The sequence below is a fragment of the Aspergillus uvarum genome (assembly GCF_003184745.1).
Source record: "Aspergillus uvarum CBS 121591 unplaced genomic scaffold BO82scaffold_55, whole genome shotgun sequence".
NCBI lineage: Eukaryota > Fungi > Ascomycota > Eurotiomycetes > Eurotiales > Aspergillaceae > Aspergillus > Aspergillus uvarum.
In genome coordinates, this window is record NW_020291352.1 from 139,080 (window position 1) to 156,118 (window position 17,039).

The 17,039-nt window shown below is 55.4% G+C and overlaps 4 protein-coding genes across 4 annotated transcripts; 2 read left to right on the forward strand and 2 right to left on the reverse strand.

Moving 5' to 3' along the window:
- Window positions 1–266: 266 nt before the first annotated feature.
- BO82DRAFT_342412 (putative SH3 domain protein (Cyk3)) lies at window positions 267–4,145 on the forward strand (the record flags this gene model as incomplete). The annotated part of the gene is made up of 2 exons (XM_025633582.1): window positions 267–927; window positions 1,069–4,145. 2 exons carry the CDS (start codon window positions 267–269, stop codon window positions 4,143–4,145), a joined length of 3,738 nt encoding a protein of 1,245 aa, XP_025488719.1.
- Window positions 4,146–4,871: 726 nt separating this feature from the next.
- BO82DRAFT_357238 (putative exopolyphosphatase) lies at window positions 4,872–6,689 on the reverse strand. The gene has a single exon (XM_025635968.1). It carries the CDS (start codon window positions 6,637–6,639, stop codon window positions 4,972–4,974), a length of 1,668 nt encoding a protein of 555 aa, XP_025488720.1. The 5' UTR covers window positions 6,640–6,689; the 3' UTR covers window positions 4,872–4,971.
- Window positions 6,690–7,274: 585 nt separating this feature from the next.
- BO82DRAFT_291186 (1-aminocyclopropane-1-carboxylate deaminase/D-cysteine desulfhydrase) lies at window positions 7,275–8,690 on the forward strand (the record flags this gene model as incomplete). The annotated part of the gene is made up of 2 exons (XM_025631717.1): window positions 7,275–7,811; window positions 7,872–8,690. 2 exons carry the CDS (start codon window positions 7,275–7,277, stop codon window positions 8,688–8,690), a joined length of 1,356 nt encoding a protein of 451 aa, XP_025488721.1.
- A 422-nt stretch (window positions 8,691–9,112) lies between these two features.
- Window positions 9,113–14,515, reverse strand: BO82DRAFT_291133 (putative PHD transcription factor (Rum1); the record flags this gene model as incomplete). Its single annotated transcript, XM_025631713.1, has 5 exons — window positions 9,113–10,220; window positions 10,274–12,942; window positions 12,997–13,091; window positions 13,141–14,032; window positions 14,150–14,515. The coding sequence occupies 5 exons, from the start codon at window positions 14,513–14,515 to the stop codon at window positions 9,113–9,115; spliced, it is 5,130 nt and encodes a 1,709-aa protein (XP_025488722.1).
- Window positions 14,516–17,039: the final 2,524 nt, after the last annotated feature.

The following is a 17,039-nucleotide window of genomic DNA, read 5'->3' on the forward strand; positions in this document are numbered from 1 at the left end:
TCTCATTTGCTTGCAGGTACCATGCTTGGGTTTGCAGCTCCACCTCATTGTTCTTGATGTTCTCGTTATCGTTGTTTGATTGACCCACAGCGCGCCTTGAACTAAACTCGTGTCGTTGCCTTGTATTGTCCGCTTCCACCTCATTCACCCGAGGGATATTCTTCCCCATTGAAGTGATACCAAGCCTAAGTTAATCTTTAATTGACTCGCACTATACCGATCGCGGCCGCCATTCAGTCGGAGGTTCGTGGGGAACCGCAGTCGCAATGGCGCCCGCCGCCCCCCAACTCCCCGCCCGGTTTCCATGCTGGTGTCGAGCCATATACTCGTGGGGAGGCGAGACAAAACGTGACCTGGGGTTTGTGGAAGGTGATCTTATCGAATGCTTAAACGCAGGCGATGGACAATGGTGGATGGGTCGATTACGGCGCGACAGGCGCATGATGGGCCTGTTCCCATCCAACTTCGTCGAGGTCCTTGGGGAGGACTTTGTGCCTGTGACTAGATCGACAAGCCCCATGATCTCCGCAACCGTGTCTCCGATAACGAACCCTACTTCGGCGCCGAAGAAGACGAAGACCGTTTTCCGGAAACCCTTTCAAGCCCATAGGGAAGCTCTGGCGCCAACAGGCGAGCTGTCTCGTGGCGGCATGTCGTCGTCCCCCGTGATGGCAAGCTCTATACCACAAACGCCACCCCGGGATGGCAGTCTTTCTGGAAAGGTCAAACCATTGCGAACACCAACCACCGCAGTCAAGCATCGGAGCTCTGTATCGAGGCCGCCCTCGCGGTCGCGGCCTCCATCGCGCGCAGCTTCACCTCGTCCTCCAGCTGAGCCTGATCCGCTCCTCTCATCAAGCGCTCCGGCACCGTATAATCCCCGCATGAGACCGCCGTCTCGAGCAGTATCACCTTATCCTTCCGATAGTCCCCGCAACAGACCGCCGTCTCGAGCTGTATCGCCGTACCCGTCTGACAACCCTGAGCTTCACATGCCACTGATCCCCCCTGTGCGAACGACAATGCATCCCACTCCTCCATCTCATGCCGCGTCCCCACATATCCCAGCCGACTACGACTACATGCCCTCCCCATACCCGGACAGGCACGGTATAGCAATACCCGGGCGATCTTCCCGAGAGATCTCGCCCTTACAGCTGCAAGAACGGGAAGAATCTCCGCCTCCGCCTCCGCCTCCGCATCGCGTGGCGGTACATCGACAGCCATCTCCTGGGCCTCTTGTTCCATCGCGGTTGGATATGAATAACCGCTATGCTACCATGCCCAGGACACCGTCCCCTGCTGCCCATTCTGAAGGCCGCGGCCATACGCCCTCTCCTCTCCGTGATGCAATGGAGGATGTGATGACTTCTCTGGAGGATATGGGGCTGTCTCGAAGCACGCATTCACCATCCCCACAACCTCAGCCACAACCACTATTCAATAATCCCTGGTCACCAGATGCCTACGAAGGATTGAGTCAGAGTCGACCCTTGCGAACTTCCAATCGACCCGTGACATCCATGGGATTCGACGGGTACAAGGAATACCAACAACCTAGTAGCCAGAAACATAGGAACAGCGTTTGGACGCATGACCCCTATCCGGATGGCCCTCCGCAACTGAACAACTACGTACAAAGAATGGAGAGCCGCCTCCGTCAGATGCAGGAACAAAATCGACAGGACTCCGAGGAAATTCAGCCGGAGGAGGACGAAGAGCCTCCACCGCCTCCTCCAAGAGGCGCCCCGTACCATGGCCGACATAATTCGATTCCGGCACAGTATCCATATCTTCGAGGACGACGATCAGGACAGGACCTCCGTGAGGATCTGCTCAATCGCAGCTACACTAATAAGTCGAGCACCACGACTTCTTCGAGCGGTGTGCAAAGCATCAGCACCAATCTCACCGCAAGTACTGAGCGCACCAATTTCAGTGTGATGAGCGGTCCATCAGCTGGTGGATTCAGCGCAACAAGTGCCGGAAGCTACGCTAGGAGGACCACGCCAGCTGAACGACCAAACACGGCGACTGATACGTTCCGCTCTCGAGGGTTCAGCGATGTATCCCGGGTATCTAGACCTGAGACGCCACTCACAGGGATCTCATATCATTCAAGCCACAATACCTCCCGACAGGGCGCGTCTTCCGCCATTCCATGGTCCGGCCCTCAAGCTGCACCGGAAGAGACCGCAGGAGTACTTGGGGGTCTGTCTACTCCAAAGGCCAAAAAACCAGGATTCTTCAAGAAAATCTTCGAGTCCGCGAAGACGGGAGCAGCTAACGCTCGGAGTAGCATTGCAGTTGGTCAAAGCGGTGGTACTTTCTCCCCCTCCAAAGGGCGGGGTGTCTCGCCGATCCGTGCCTTGCAATCTAGCCGGGACTCGGCTCGGGATGCAGGAAGTGCCTCTGCCATAGATTGGGTGCAAGTAAGGCGTGATGTTAACCGTGCCAGCTCTCCGAGTCACAATGAGCGGGTTGAGAGAGCGGAGCGATGTCAAATGATGGATCACCCAGTCATCTACGCGGTGGAGGAACTCAATGAGACCGCGGAAGGTGACGAAAGCATTGATGGGTTGCCCATCAGCGAACCCAACAATTTTGGCTCCTTCAATCTTAGTCTGGTCGACAAGAGCGCCCGCTTCGTCAACAGTCTTCCACCAATGACGAATCCGGCTAGCCTTGCCCATGGATATGTGTGTCGTCCGTACAAGAGTGATATTCAACGGTTGCGGGCTATCTTCACCTGGGTTAGCGAAAAGATTGCTTGGGATGAGCCGGTTGAGGAGATTGGGATTGACCTGAAACGCGTGCTACAGACGAAACGGGGAAGCCCTCAAGAGGTTGCGTTTCTGGTCAAGGAGATGTGTGCTGCCGTTGGTCTCCATGCTGAAGTCATCCGAGGTTTTCTAAAAACCCCGGGAGAATTGCACGAATACGACGGCGTTGCACGCGCGAACCATTGGTGGAACTCAGTCCTCGTGGATGGTGAATGGCGCATCATGGATTGTTCTCTAGCCAGTCCTACTAATCCGCAAAGGAATCTATTCGTCACCAACAACGCTTCTGTGGCCGAGAGCTGGTACTTCCTCGCGCGTCCTCTAGAGATCTGTTACACTCACCTTCCGCTCTCACCCCATGAGCAGCACATCTGCCCACCCATCTCGCCGGATGTCCTGATGGCTCTTCCAGCCGCCTGCCCGCCGTACTTCAAGCTAAACATGCAATTCCCAGACTATGACACCAGCGTGGTCCGTATCGAGGGACTCGAGGTCATGCAGATCCGTCTTCTCGTTCCTGCAGACGTCGAATGCGCCGCCGAAGTCGAAGCGCCCGGCTTCGCCTGCGATGCGGATGGCGATTGCTTCGAGAACGGAGAGACCGTGCGCAAACGGGCTCTCGTCCAGCCTGACTGGATCAACGGACAGAAACGAATCACTGTCAAGGCGGTCTTACCGGGTGATGAGGGACAAGGCATGGTCAAAATCTATGCAGGCAAGAAGGGGCTCATGCACTCCAGCCGAGACATCCCCCATCCCTTGGCTCTTGCCCTTCCCATCATTCACACGGGAGACAATCCGCCGTACGACTTCGTGTTACGCCATCCGACCCCTCATGCCCAACGGCACGATCTATACATCATCCAGCCCCAGTGCGCCAAGCTGGCCGTGAGCAACACCTTCGTGTTTGCCGTGCGCCAACACCCCGCTTCGTCCGCCTACCAACCGGGCGGCAGCGATCTCGGGGTCAGTGGTGGTCGGGTGTCGCCATCCGTCTACTCGCGGCCGGCCAGTGCCTTGAGCATGGTGTCCAGCTCCGCGGGCGGATCGTCCGTCTCCGCCGTCTCGAACGAATTCTCGGCCTCCACGTCGGCCATCTCCTCCGGCCGCTCGCTGTCTGGGCGAGAGAAGCCGGCCAAGCTGGCCATCCAGTCTCCGTCGGGCAAGATCCTGCGGTTGACGCGCAAAGCCGACCACATGATCAGCTCCAACAGCCTGGCCGACTCCGCGACGGATGCCACCGCGGATGGCAGCGTGTGGGAGACGGTCATCAAGATCGGGGAACGGGGTGTCTGGCGGGGGTTGGTTCTCGCCGACCGCGTTGCGCGATGGTGTGTGTTCTGCGAATGGGAATGCTACTGATGCAGTAGCCATCGCGGCCTTACCTTCCCTCAGTGACTTTCTCCCGGCTGTTGCATTACATTCCAATCCTGTGCAACCCAACTAAACATGCATATCCTTTTTCTACCTTTGATGGTTACATCCAGCATAGATCGCATCGTCTGAGCCCCAGGGGTGGGTTTTGCATTTTTCGCCTTGCATTTGTCTCACTGTACTTGCATCTACACTCTGCAGCACGTTTCTCACAGCTGCAGGATGTACATTATTATTTGTTCTGCTCGGAATCTTGCTCCCTTTGCATCCTGAAATCTGGGATTGTGTTGTGTCCCTTCACTTCGGAATTATATAATCATAATTCCCATTGTGCGGCGTTACTCGGCTTTGCTTTTGTTCTGATTCTTTTTTGTTTCTGTAGCACGCAAGCAAGCAAGCAAAAACGTTGCATTGCATACCTCCCCTTACTTACCTCACCTTACCTGTACTTCTTGTGTCGGTTTGTTTGTACTTTGTACTATTGTATGATGTCTGAATGATCTACGGCTGGTCACATAGATACACACATGAATCTTTGCATTTTAATCAAAACTTAGGGCATTAGTAGGAGACTTACTATACTATACTATACTATACTATAATATAATATACTATAGATCTAGGGGAGTAATTGATTTATACTACACTATACTCTACTACTTTCATCTACTATGAACCTCAGGGAACTAGTGATTTATACTACACTTTACTACACTATATCATACTATACTCTACCATACTATATCATAGCTCTGTCTACCTGTAAGAGGGATATATACAATACACCGTCAAAACGCCCCAGATCCCGCCAAAACTAGACAGCGCAGACCGCTTCCCTAACCAACGGCGCGACCTGCTTCCGACTCTTGGTCACATCGCCTTGCACCCATACCCCCTTCCACATATTTCCGTGTTTGAGGTGGTGATCATGCTCATGCTCATGCGCCACGCAATCCAACCACACCTGCCCGACCGCCTCGTCCTCGTCCAGCAGCGCCCGCCACTTCTCCAGCCCCAGCGCCTTGCGGCCGCGCCGCACGAACGCCTCCGCCGCCGCGACGGCGGTATCCCTGCGTTTGCCAACTGAAAAGGGCACCCCGACGAAAAGCTCGCGGTGGAACCGTTCCTTCCGTGGTGACGTCCCCGGAGAAGACGAGGGAGAAGGGGAAGCAGGAGCCGGACCTGCAAACGCCGTCATCAGCACGACGATATCCAAGCCCCGCTGGCGGGCAAACGCGTCCAGCTCGTCCAGGAACACTTCGGGCGCGGAGTTGGAGTTGGAATTGTTGGCCTTCCGGATCACCCAGGGGAGGGATTTGACGACCGAGCAGATCCCGATCTTGATTGCGGCGGCGTCTTTATCCCCACTGCTACTACTACTACTACTGCTACTACCCCCCGGAGCATCCCCAGAGGAGGAGGAGGAAGAGGAGGAAGGCACCTCAACCCACTCCTTATAATCCCTCCCCAGCACTTCCGCCACCGTCAATAGCTCCAGACTGTTTTCCTTGGCCGTCGCGATCCGCCGGTAGAACGCGTGGTGGTCCCACAGCTTCTCGCCGGACGAGATACCTACGGCGATTGACCCTAACTGCTGCTGGCAGTTGGTGCTATTGATCTTGGCGCGCAGGAAGCTGTAGGAGAGCGTGTCGGTGTCGGTGACTTTCTCTTTCGCGGTGAAGTTGGCTGTGTCGATGAGGATGGGCGCGAGCGCGAGTTTGGAGAGTTGGTGCTCGTGCGCGGCGGCGGTTGTGAGTTCGACGTCCGGAGTGGGGTCGGCGGTTGGGTTGTGTGGGGTTGTGGAGGAGGAGGAGGAGAGAGGGTGCGGCGTCCACCGGCCCATTCGTTCTAGCATGCTCACGACCAGCGAGACACACGATCCCGTGGGCTGGATGAGGAACGGTTGGTCGGCCGCGATGGGCGGCAGGAAGTCCTCGTCGACGTGGTGGTCGATGCAGCCCACGACGTTGAAGGTGATCGCCTCGAGCCCCGGGAGCGTGCCGTGGCCTTTCGGGGAGGGGGAGCGGTTGGGCAGCGCGTTCCAGTCGACCAGGACGGCGTCGACAGCGGGGAGGTTGTCAGCAACCGTGGACTGGGCGAGGTGGGCGGCGAAGTCGGCGACGGTGAGCAGGTGGCTGCGGAGGAGGTCCGGGGTGGTGTCCGCCTCAATCTCCCATGGTTGCTCAGTCGGGGCCACGGGGTGCGTGGCTAGGTGCAGGGCTTCGAGGAATTCCGGGCGTAGACGTCGCAGTTCTGAGCCGGAGGGCACGTCGGGGAGGTTGATGAGGGGGACGTGAGGCCGTGGATGGGCGAAGTAGGCGTACACCAGCGCGGAGATGATCGAGTCCACGTCCGCCGACGGGTTGCCGATGACGTAGATCGGAGTCTCCTCCGGGCGGCTGATGCGACCGGCGAGGAACCGGTGGTGGATTTGGAGGGATTGGGCGAGGAATCCGAAGAGACTCCGGTTGAGGGCTGACATGATGAGCCGAGTGGACGTTGACTTGCAGCGAACGAAGGACGCTGTTGTCGATGTCGATGTCGATGTCGATAACGATAACGATAACTTCTCCCCTCACCGACTGGATGGCCAGGAAGACATCATGGCGGCAGAATCTCACCGCCATCGTGTCCATCCAAGAACTACAACTACGCCCTCTAAAACAACCATCAACCCTCCCAATCCCACTACACCCAATACAATCCTCCTCCAGTCCGTTCCCGGGGGAGAACCCCCGGACCCCCCTTTCTTTCAGCTCCCTGTTGAACCTCAGTTCTAAGTTCTTGGGCCAATATACCCCCCTTCTTTTCAGCTTCCCAGTAATCCTCAATCCAAGTCCGAAGATACATACTTCCAGAGGAGAACCCCCGGACTCTCCTTCGTTTCAACCTCCTGGCAAACCTCAATCCTAAGTACTTGGGCCAGGGTACCGTCCCGGGGGAGAACCACCGGATCCCCCTTCTTTTCAACTTCCTGGCAAACCTCAATTCCAATCCTAGTTCTACATGGAACCCCGAAACGGAGACACAGACATCCATATATACTATCAATATCAACCTCGCTACACCAAACACATCCAACACCAATAAGCAATACACAATAAACCACAAACAACAATGCCACATCTCAATCTTCCCCCACCCTTCGCCCAAATCCCCCGCCACCCCCTCCTCTACCCCCACCACTCCCCAATCCACCCCCTCCCCGCCCTAACCAAACACCTCCTCCCAACCCACAACAAAATAACCCTACACGCCAAACGCGAAGACCAAGCCTCCCCGCTCGCCAGCGCCGGCAACAAATATCGCAAACTCGAATACCTCGTCCCGGACATCCTCTCCCCGACCCCGCAATACGGGGGCCTGGGCCCCAGCCCCGAGCGGGGGAGTGCGCCCCCACCACCACCCCCATCATCAACCACCAGAACGAAAAAAACAACAACCCTAGTCACAGAAGGCGCCCTCCAAAGCAACCACACCGTGCAAGTCGCCGCCCTCGCCAACCACCTCCGCCTCGACGCCGTGCTCCTCCTCCACAAGACCACCGGCGGCGGATGGCGCGCCGCCCCGGACCCGCGCGCCTTCGCGCGCTCCGGCAACGTCCAGATCGCGGGCCTGCTCGGCGCAGAGATCCGTCTGCTCGAGTCGGCCAATGTTGCTGCTGCTGCTGCTGCTGCTGCTGCTGCCCCAAAAGACGCAGAGCCCCGGACCAAGAACGAAGACGAAGACGCAAGCACAGCTGACGACGATGACCCCATCGCCGCAATCATCCACACCCTCCGCACCCAGCACGGCAAAATTCCCTACTGGATCCCCTCGGGCGCCAGTCTGCATCCCCTGGGCGGACTGGGGTACGCGCGCTGCGCGTTTGAGATTGCGGCGCAGGAGGAGGAGCAGGAGGAGGAGTCCCAAAATGCCCCAAACCCCCAAACCTCTTCGCAGAAGTCCCAATTCCGGTATGACTATATCTTCGTCGCCTGCGGGAGCGGGAGTACCCTCGGCGGATTGATCGCGGGGTTCAAGTTGCTCGAGAAGATGGAGATAGCGAAACACCCCCAAACAACAGCAACCGCAGCAGCAGGGCAGCAACGACCCCGACCCCGACCCCCTCGGAAAATCATTGGCGTGCTCACATCCCCCACCAGCCCGAAAGCCTACCACGAGGCGCGCGTGCTGCGGTTCGCGCGGCAGGCGGCCGGCCGGATCGGATTGGATCCGCAGCGCGATGTCACGGCGGATGATGTGACGCTCGAGGACCGGTTCGTGGGCGCCGGGTATGGGGTGCTGGATCCGGAGACCAAGCACACAATCAATATGATGGCGCGCACGGAGGCCGTCGTCCTCGATCCCGTGTATACGGCCAAGGTGGCGCGGGCGATGATGCATTGGGTGGGAACGGGCGAGTTGGAGGAGGATTGGCGGCGAAGGATGACCGACACTGGGAAGACCGCTGAGGAGCCCGACTCGGTGAATGTGCTCTTTATACATACCGGGGGCCAATCGGCGTTGAGTGCGTATGCGGATGTGGAGTAATTCATGTAGTTCTGAGGATTGATGGACTGTCGTGGCGTCATCTAGCCTAGATCAAGACCTGGATTAGATGCACTAGTCGGGTAATGAAAACTACGAGGGCACTCTGAAACTGATAATACCATGAGATAGAAAACTGACATTGTACATCGGGCTCTCAGGCCATTGATAACAAACAGAAATAAAACGCATGTATGAGACCCTGCTCGCCTGGTCCTTTTAATACACCCGGTCCATAACAACAGGTATTAAAGCACCGTAGTACTCGAAATCAAACCCCAGACACGTCAACACCGTTACTCATTCATGAACCACACACAGAAAACCACCAGATGAAAACTTCGGAACGCCGCCGAATGCCTGAATGCAAGGTCAAGGGATCTAACAAGGGAGGATGAAGAAAGAAGAGAAAAAGAAAGCGCGCTTTATTCGATGTCGTCCACATCCACGTGACCGTTGACTTTGTCATCACTAGACTCGTCATCCGGAAGATCGGAATGACTCTCGCCGTTGCTCACATCGAGAACCTCCAGTGCCTCGTTGGCATGGGTGTTCTCCATGGGCTCCGGCTCCGGCTCCGGCTCCTGATCTCCTTCGGTGTCCTGGTTGGTGAGATCGGCAAACACATCGTCCAGGTTTTGCCGAGGACTGCTGTCGAAGGGATCCTGAGAGTCAACAACCCCAGGAGGGCCGTCGTGATGGTCCCGAGTATACCGAGGAGAGCTGAACAGAGACGTATCCAGACCCGAATGATGGAGGGGAGGGGATCGAGGAGGGAACGACGGCGAGTCTGCCGAGGAGACATGGGGCAAGAAAGCTGAGGATCCCGGCGCAAATGCCGGCGTCGAGTCAGACGCAGAGAGAGTGTAGCTAGCAGAGAAAGGATACGGCGGGTTCTGCGGATCGCCCATGGTCAAGGTAGGTCCTGACTCCGAATTGGAACCGTCACCGCCGCCGGGAGAGGCCTGAAGCAGGGTAGGCCGACCCGTAGTGAGATCAATGGACTTGCGTTTGACTGGGTTGGGCTGCTTAGGGCGTAGATGCGGGGGAAGATCCTCGGGTCGCTCTAGGCCAAGCTGTGCCATGATCTTCTGCTGCTTGGTTGGACGAGGCTTGCGGGTGGAAAGTGACTGTTCCAGAATCGGCGGGGCCTCAGGCGCAACAGGCGCCCATTTGTGGATCTCTTGACGGAAGAAATTCGTTTCATACGCCAACAGAACCTCCGCTCCCTCGATTTTACGCAAGTAGAAGATCAGCGTAGGCACTTCCTCGGTAGTCGTGCAGGCAGCATTTGTGAAGCTCTGAAGGAAATCGCGGAATGTGGTTGCTTGATTGACAATACTGTCCAGGATCTCTTCCTCGTCTGGTTGGAACGGCAGACCGGGGATCTCGGCTTGCCACTCGAGGAGGTCCTCTAGCTTTGGACGAGCAGCATCTCTAGGGATCTTCTGTCGCCAGTCGCAAATCGGGCAAGTGTACTTGTCGAATTCCTTGACTTTTCCACGGGCAATCTTCAAGCACTTTCCATGATACCTATGGCCAGTGTTAAATTAAGCTCCAGAGTAACCAAATCTCAGTAGACTTACCACTCATGACAGACCTCGCACTCAATCATCATGCCCGCCTCGCAGTGTCGGCAGATGCAGAACACATCTCGCTTGCGTGATTTCCCCCCGCCCCACATGCTGGGAGTGGGATTACTCTCCAGCAGACCATCTGGGCTGTTGTCTCGCGAGGCAGGCTCAACAGGAGGCCGGCAACGATCTTCCAGATCAAAGCAATAGGAATTCCGCTTCTCCACATACTCCATGTGGGATTTCAGAATATGCAGTGGAGCATTGGCTTTGCCAAAAAGCTTCTTGCCCTTGCGCATCCAGTCTTCATGGCGCTTTTGTTCCCGCTCTAGGTCAATCGCGCCGGTTGGCCGACTGTTCAATCCCTCCAAGGACTCCATCAGTTCTCGAACATCCTTGTATTTGGGACGGTTCCGGTAATCTGGGTCCTTGCTTTTCTCATATAGGGTCTGGATCCTCTTTCGCGCCTCGCGTTGCTTGGTTAATATGGCATCTACCGCGGCAAGGGTCTCGGGGGAGACAGGGAAGCGAGACGCCTGCGCAGAGAGAGCCTCCAGTTGCTGGTAGTGAACGGATTCCACGGCCATTAGTTCTTTGGCCTTCGCCTCCCAGGCCTCACCCAGACGAGCGAGTTCCTTGAGGTAGATCAGGTGGTCGTTAGTGTCTGGTAAGTTCAACTGGTCGCCGGCGAGAATCAGCTCCTGGCAGTCCTTGAGGGTCAAAAATTGGTCGCGCTTGCGGCGCACTTCTTCTTTCCATTTCATTTGTCGGAGGATGTGCTCTAGTCCTTCAACCTCGGATATTTCCACGTTGAAATTGCGAGAGGATTCCACCAGATCTTCGACTTCCTGGACCGATCGGATGTGGGGGTTCATGAGGGCAGCGTTAACGTCCTGGCGGAATTTCTCGATCTCGCGGGTCTTCTCTTCCAGTGCCGCCATCTGTGGACAGTCGAACGACAGTTTATCAGCCTCTGTAAGAAGGGCGTAGATGTTTTCTACTCTGCGAACTTCACGATCACGTTCTTCCAGCTGCGCAGCCTTGGAAGTACCCTTGCGCCACGCCTTCTCGTTCTTCCTCCGGTTCTGCTGCTTGCGGGTAATGTAATTGGTTGCTTCTTCAACCCATTTATCGCAGCGCTGGACAAAGGCCGCGAGATCTGGGAGACCAGGCAGATGGTATGGGATTTTCTCACCTTCGCTTAGTAGGTTATGGAGGACCTTCAACTGGGGTTTGGGCTCGTCTTCTAGAATCTTGTCGAGTTTCTCTCCCCATGCCTCTGGGATCCTGGCGCGTTCCTGGACTTTCGACACCACGGCCTTTAGGGTCTCATCGCTCATGCGGTAACGCAGTACGTGATCCGGTCCCAGTAGTCGTTGCGTTAGTGATTCTCCGCAACAGTCGTAGGTTTCGGCGTGTGGCAAACACACGGTTTTCCCCGTCTTCCGGCACCTGAACTGCGCGAGATAGGTATATGCCTTGCAGTACTGGCATTGGTAGTCATCTTCGGGAAGGTCTTCCTCCTCAACAACAAACTTCAATTGGCAGTCGCCAGTTGCGGGGTCCTCGGAGTACAGTGCGCACTTGTGCGGTGCGACTTCACGATGGCGTGCGGCAAAGGCGGCCCGATCATTCAATTCCCTTACGCAAGTACGCTGCAGAGCTGGTGCTAGCCACTTGGCGGTGGTGATGGACGAATCGCGGGCGGCAGCTGTCAGGAGCAGCTCGTCATGCGAGAAGCACGGGTGTCGCCGAAAGTCCTGCAGGCGCAGAACACCCCTGGCGCCCCAGGGCTCCCAGTCAGCCGGAGCGAAATTGACCGCCTCATTGAAATTGAACCCATGGTTGAAACCGGCATGGTATGCCTGAGGGAAGGTGATGACAAATTGTCCAGCTCGCTGATCGAGAGCATAGACCCTAACGCCAGCTTTCCTGAGCTGATCGGGTGGCATCAACGTGACCAGCTGGAAGAGAAGATCCGGCTGGCCTTCGAACAGTTCAGGGACGGCTTGTCGCATTGCCTCTTCAAACGCTTCTGCATCGGCACCAGGAATGCCATACCAGGTTTTGGTGGCACCAAAGTGCTGGTAGTTGGCCGAATACGCGTAGTGGTCTTCATTGTGCCAACAGAAGGTCGAGAAGCACATACCAACGTAGACCCAGGGAACCGTCATTCCAGAGATATCGGACTTGATATGGCGGAACAGCGAGTCCCCATGGAATGGCAAAACGTTTAGATTCCAGGGGTCAACCGAATATGGATCGAGAGGGTTGCGTTCAATCGTAGGGAAACCACTTCCATGGGTTGTCGAATGGATATCGGCACCATACTCGACTTCAACGGTTTCTGTCAAGCTCTCCACCAAGCGCCAGAATTCACGCTCGACATCATCTTCAGACTCGCGTCTGTGAGTGTTGAGGACAGGGTCGAAGGGCATTTTGGACGCGAAGTACTTTTGCTTGAATGTATTCGCCTTTTCTTGGAACTGCTTGAGCGAATACACCCCACCCTCCTCGAATCCAAACTCCCCTGTGCCAACAAGACACTTGGGACAATGCCAATCGTACTCGGGAGTTGTGGTGAGAGGTGGGTCGAGGCAGGACTTGTGATACCCATGATCGCAACTATCACAAAGCAGAATTGATGGCCGGTCCTCGGATTTACCGCAGACTTCACATTTCTAGGACTACTAGTTAGCAAAGGCTCTGCAGCCGTTCACCAAAGAAGGCCTTACATCTCCATTTTTCCGAATGTCCGTCTTGCGTTGCCGGGGCGGAGCAGGGCGGAGAAGACTCATATGAGACCCAGAGACAGTTGGCAAAGGCGCGTCTGTTTGTGTCAGTTAGGATCAAATGACTCGCAGGCAAGCGACAAATACCTTTACGAAGACGCTTGCTGCGACGGCCATTTGCATCGAGCTCGCCGCTCTCCGTTTGCGAACCACTCTCGTGGCTGATCGCGCGCTTCATGGGCGGAGCGCCGTGACCATTGCCCGGGTGCTCGGCCACACTCTTGGGAGTGAGTGAGCCATTATCAGCCTCACGCTTCACTGCCGGCGCGCTATTCACCGCCACAAAAGATGGAGACCGGTTGACGGCAGTAAAGCCACCGGAAGTGTTAACCGCAGTGAAACCGGAAGCAATCGGCCGAGGCGGTGTAGGTTCAACCGGTGGAGTGGGTTTGTCTGGTGTCGCTTCCACCTCCCTTGGGGCAAGGACAGGTGCGCTTGCTATCGGCTGCGGCGTTGTCGAAGGGGTGCCATTTTCGAATGGAGCTGGTTTCTTTGGCATAGGCGACGGGTGGGGCGATGGCGTATATGGACCACCATGCTCAAGCTCCAGTTGTTGCTGGACCCCCGGCTTAGCCACACGTAGATATTCCTCATACGGCTGTAACCATCTCTGATAAGAGTTTTTCAGCGATGTGGAGAGGGACGACATGATCTTGCCACTGTAGCCTAGATCGCGACCAATCTCCGCCCATTTCTTCATCTTGCAGACCGAGTCGAACCCGCCACGAACCTCGACAGCCTTTTTCAGTTTGTACAGGTCCAGGGGGCGTTTGTCGACGCTGGGGAAACGATTGAGGTTGGTACCATGTTGCTTGTGAAACTTGGCTAGCTGATCGAGGTAGTTCAAGTTTGCACGAGTCCCTGGCTCCGGGTCAGAACTGGGCTGCGGAGCTCCACCGGCGGCAGACGTGGCTGAACGCGGGGGCATACCTCCTTCGACCGAGTTGAGCTCCTGTCGACGGGTTTTGAAGTGGAAACGCTATTGGAGGGTGATCTGGTCAGCCGCTTCACTCTTTGCGAGGCACGTCATCCCACGCGACTCTTCCCAGTCAAGGGACAAGGGGAGCGCGTCAACGAAAGCACGCAACGAACATACCTCAGTGTCTATAGCGAAGGGCGGTTGCCAGTTTTCCGGGGGAATAATCCTGCAAATTCCATATTTGCTGGCCTCCGGCGCGATTCTGCGAATGTATGCTTCAGGGTCCTTGAAATCCTCCTCCGTCGGACGATAGGTTGGTGCCTCTTCTAACCCATGAGGCCGAACTCGCTTGGTTGGTTCTCGGGGGGCATTGGGTTGGCCGCGTCGCTCTACCGTGGACAAATCGAGGGGCGCGGACCGTCGAGCGCTCAAGGGAACATTGTGTGAATGTGAAGGATGGGTACTGGAAGATCGGGTAGGCTGGCGACTCGCTGAAGGCTGAATGCCCGCGGAGGTACCTCCTGTTGAGGCCGGAGCCACCATCTCTTAGAGCGTAGGCGCGGATCGAGAGGAGGGTGAATTTGCGCGTAGGTTTACCGCGGACGGAAGGGGGCCAGCATCCGATGCGAAAAACACATGGATGGAGGCCAAGGCCAAGACGAAGGAGAGGATTGTCAGCAGCAGGAGGGCGGTCAGCAGAGGTTTGGAGGAAGATCCTTGAGATCGGATGATAAGATGGGGCGGGAGGGTAAGAACTGGAGGGAGGGTCGAGAAAGAGAGTGGAGGAGGATAATTTGATGATGGGGGGAGGGGAGTGGGTGGGAAGGGAAAGGGTAGCCAGCAGATGTTCCCAGGGAAGGCCGAGATGAACCCGGGAGGGTTTAGTGTGGAGAATCTCGGAAAAGGAACAAGCAGTCGATCAAGCTGGTAACGTGCCCACCGGGAGAAGTGGTGATGAGTTTTGAAGGGGCTGAGGTAGGTGAATCAGACAGAAGAGAGAGAGAGAAGGAGAAATCCCTAAGAGAGTGTGGAAGTAGGAAACGAAGCTGATGCCGAGTATGAGTCGAGCAGTTGGGGTGCCCGGGGGAGGTTCAGTTGTTGACAACGGGCGGAAGTCAAGTAGACCTCATTATTAGCACGGTAGCTAGTATGTAGCCTGAATATGGGGGGGCTAGCACTTAGCAGTGACGATTGGCAAATGGCCGTAGCCGGAAGTAGTAGTAGTGGTATAGTGTAGTGTAGTGTAGTGAGTGTAGTTCCAGTGAGTGCTGGGTGAGAATGAACTTCTTCCCTGGATGACTTGCTTACCTTGACAGGAAACTTGACAGGCCCAATGTTTGTGTTTGTGTTTGTGTTTGTGCATGGACAGGCCAAGGCAAGAGAAGGAAAAGGAGGGTGATGAGAGACAAGCGAGTCCGACCAGAAAAAAGAGGAAAAGAGAGTTTGCCAGAGCAAAAAAAGTGTCTCAGGATCCAATCCATCAATTGAGGTAATTCCATCGACTGCGGACGGCCTCAGGCTGGGTAATCAGTTACCATCGATTACCATCGATTACCCCCGGTGTATGGTAAAAGTGGTAAGATATTCTCCCGCAACCCGCAAACGGTGATGTAACGACTGCTGAAACAGGCGGACTGCCCGGACTCGGATGAGCCTCTGGTCGGTTCCGGTCAATAGCGCTGGCATGAGAAAGACATGCCGATTAACTTAGTTTAACATGATAGCAATGTGGTTCAGCATATAATAGGTTTGTGAAGTTTGTCTACTCTTCTCCAGCAATAGAAGTTCCTATATACTAAAGAGGAAACTCAAAGTATTGTACTGTACGTACTCTGCTGACTGACAATACAATTCCAGTACACAGCGAGCCTTGGCCTTGGCCTAGACTATTTTGTATCCTGTATCCAGTATTTTGTATTATGGTGGTCCTGCCAGCCTCCCAGCCCTCACATCTCCGAGGGAATGCCACCATGCCCGACAGAATGCTCTTGTGCCGAGTCAGTCATCGACCCGAAGACAACTGACTGTCCACATCCTTCGCTAGTGTCATCGAATCAAGCTTCTAGAAACCAGGTATGAGAAGACATCTCTACCTCCGATGTCTTTGACCCCCATCACGGCTCAAAACAGAACAGTATGGTTCTGATAGTCGATACCTCAACCGACGAAAACCGTGGGTCGTGGACATCAAGTTAGTAAGATAGAGACTTGGCCGGCCTTCATCCCACCAGGGCCCCGTTCCTGGTCAGATAAAAATCAGGCAATGCTCACTTGAGACGGACGGACTACCGATCCAGCTGCTAGTCGAGCCCGAGTCCGCATACTATGCCTATTTGATAATCACATGCAGTCACCTACCAGGCAGAGGATCGGTAGCTCAGCCCTTTGCAATGGCAAATCCCTTTGGTATGTGGCCAACGAGGCAGTCATGATGGAAAATGGCTCGACCTTGGAATATCGCTCACTTTGGAAAATGCCGTGATATACGAGTAAGCATGGCGTCTAGTTCGCAGGCGAGAAATCCGGACATTCCAAGGGCATCGGATGTATGCCATAGACAGGGCTTAGCAACTTGCGTCCCTCGGTTGGTAAGGCGGAGGGTTTGATCATGCGACACCTGAAACGAAGGATTAACTGGAGGGGTTCGGAATACCCTTGACTGCTTAGTCTGCAGCATGGTTTGTGTATGCTGTACTATTTGTCTGGTTCGTGGTGCGGATGGTACCTGAACTGGTCCGGGTCATGCAATGCTGATGATGGATGGCTAGCCCGCCACCCTCTGTTGGCCGAGGCCAGCCTTGGGCTCTCGTTCATGCCTCAGGCCACCGTCAATCTCGACGCACATCTGGATAGAAACAAACTCTTACTCCGTACACAGCATGAAGATCATTGATAGAGCTACTTCCAGCGTGTGTGTGATCATTTGTAATCGCTAAGAATTTATGCTAAGTAATACAAAAGTAACTTATCTCTAGTGAATTTTTCCTGCTACCAAACTCAGCTGTCATGTGACTTGGGGACTTTGTTTTCAACCTACCATCCCGGTCAACCATGAACAGGAACCTCT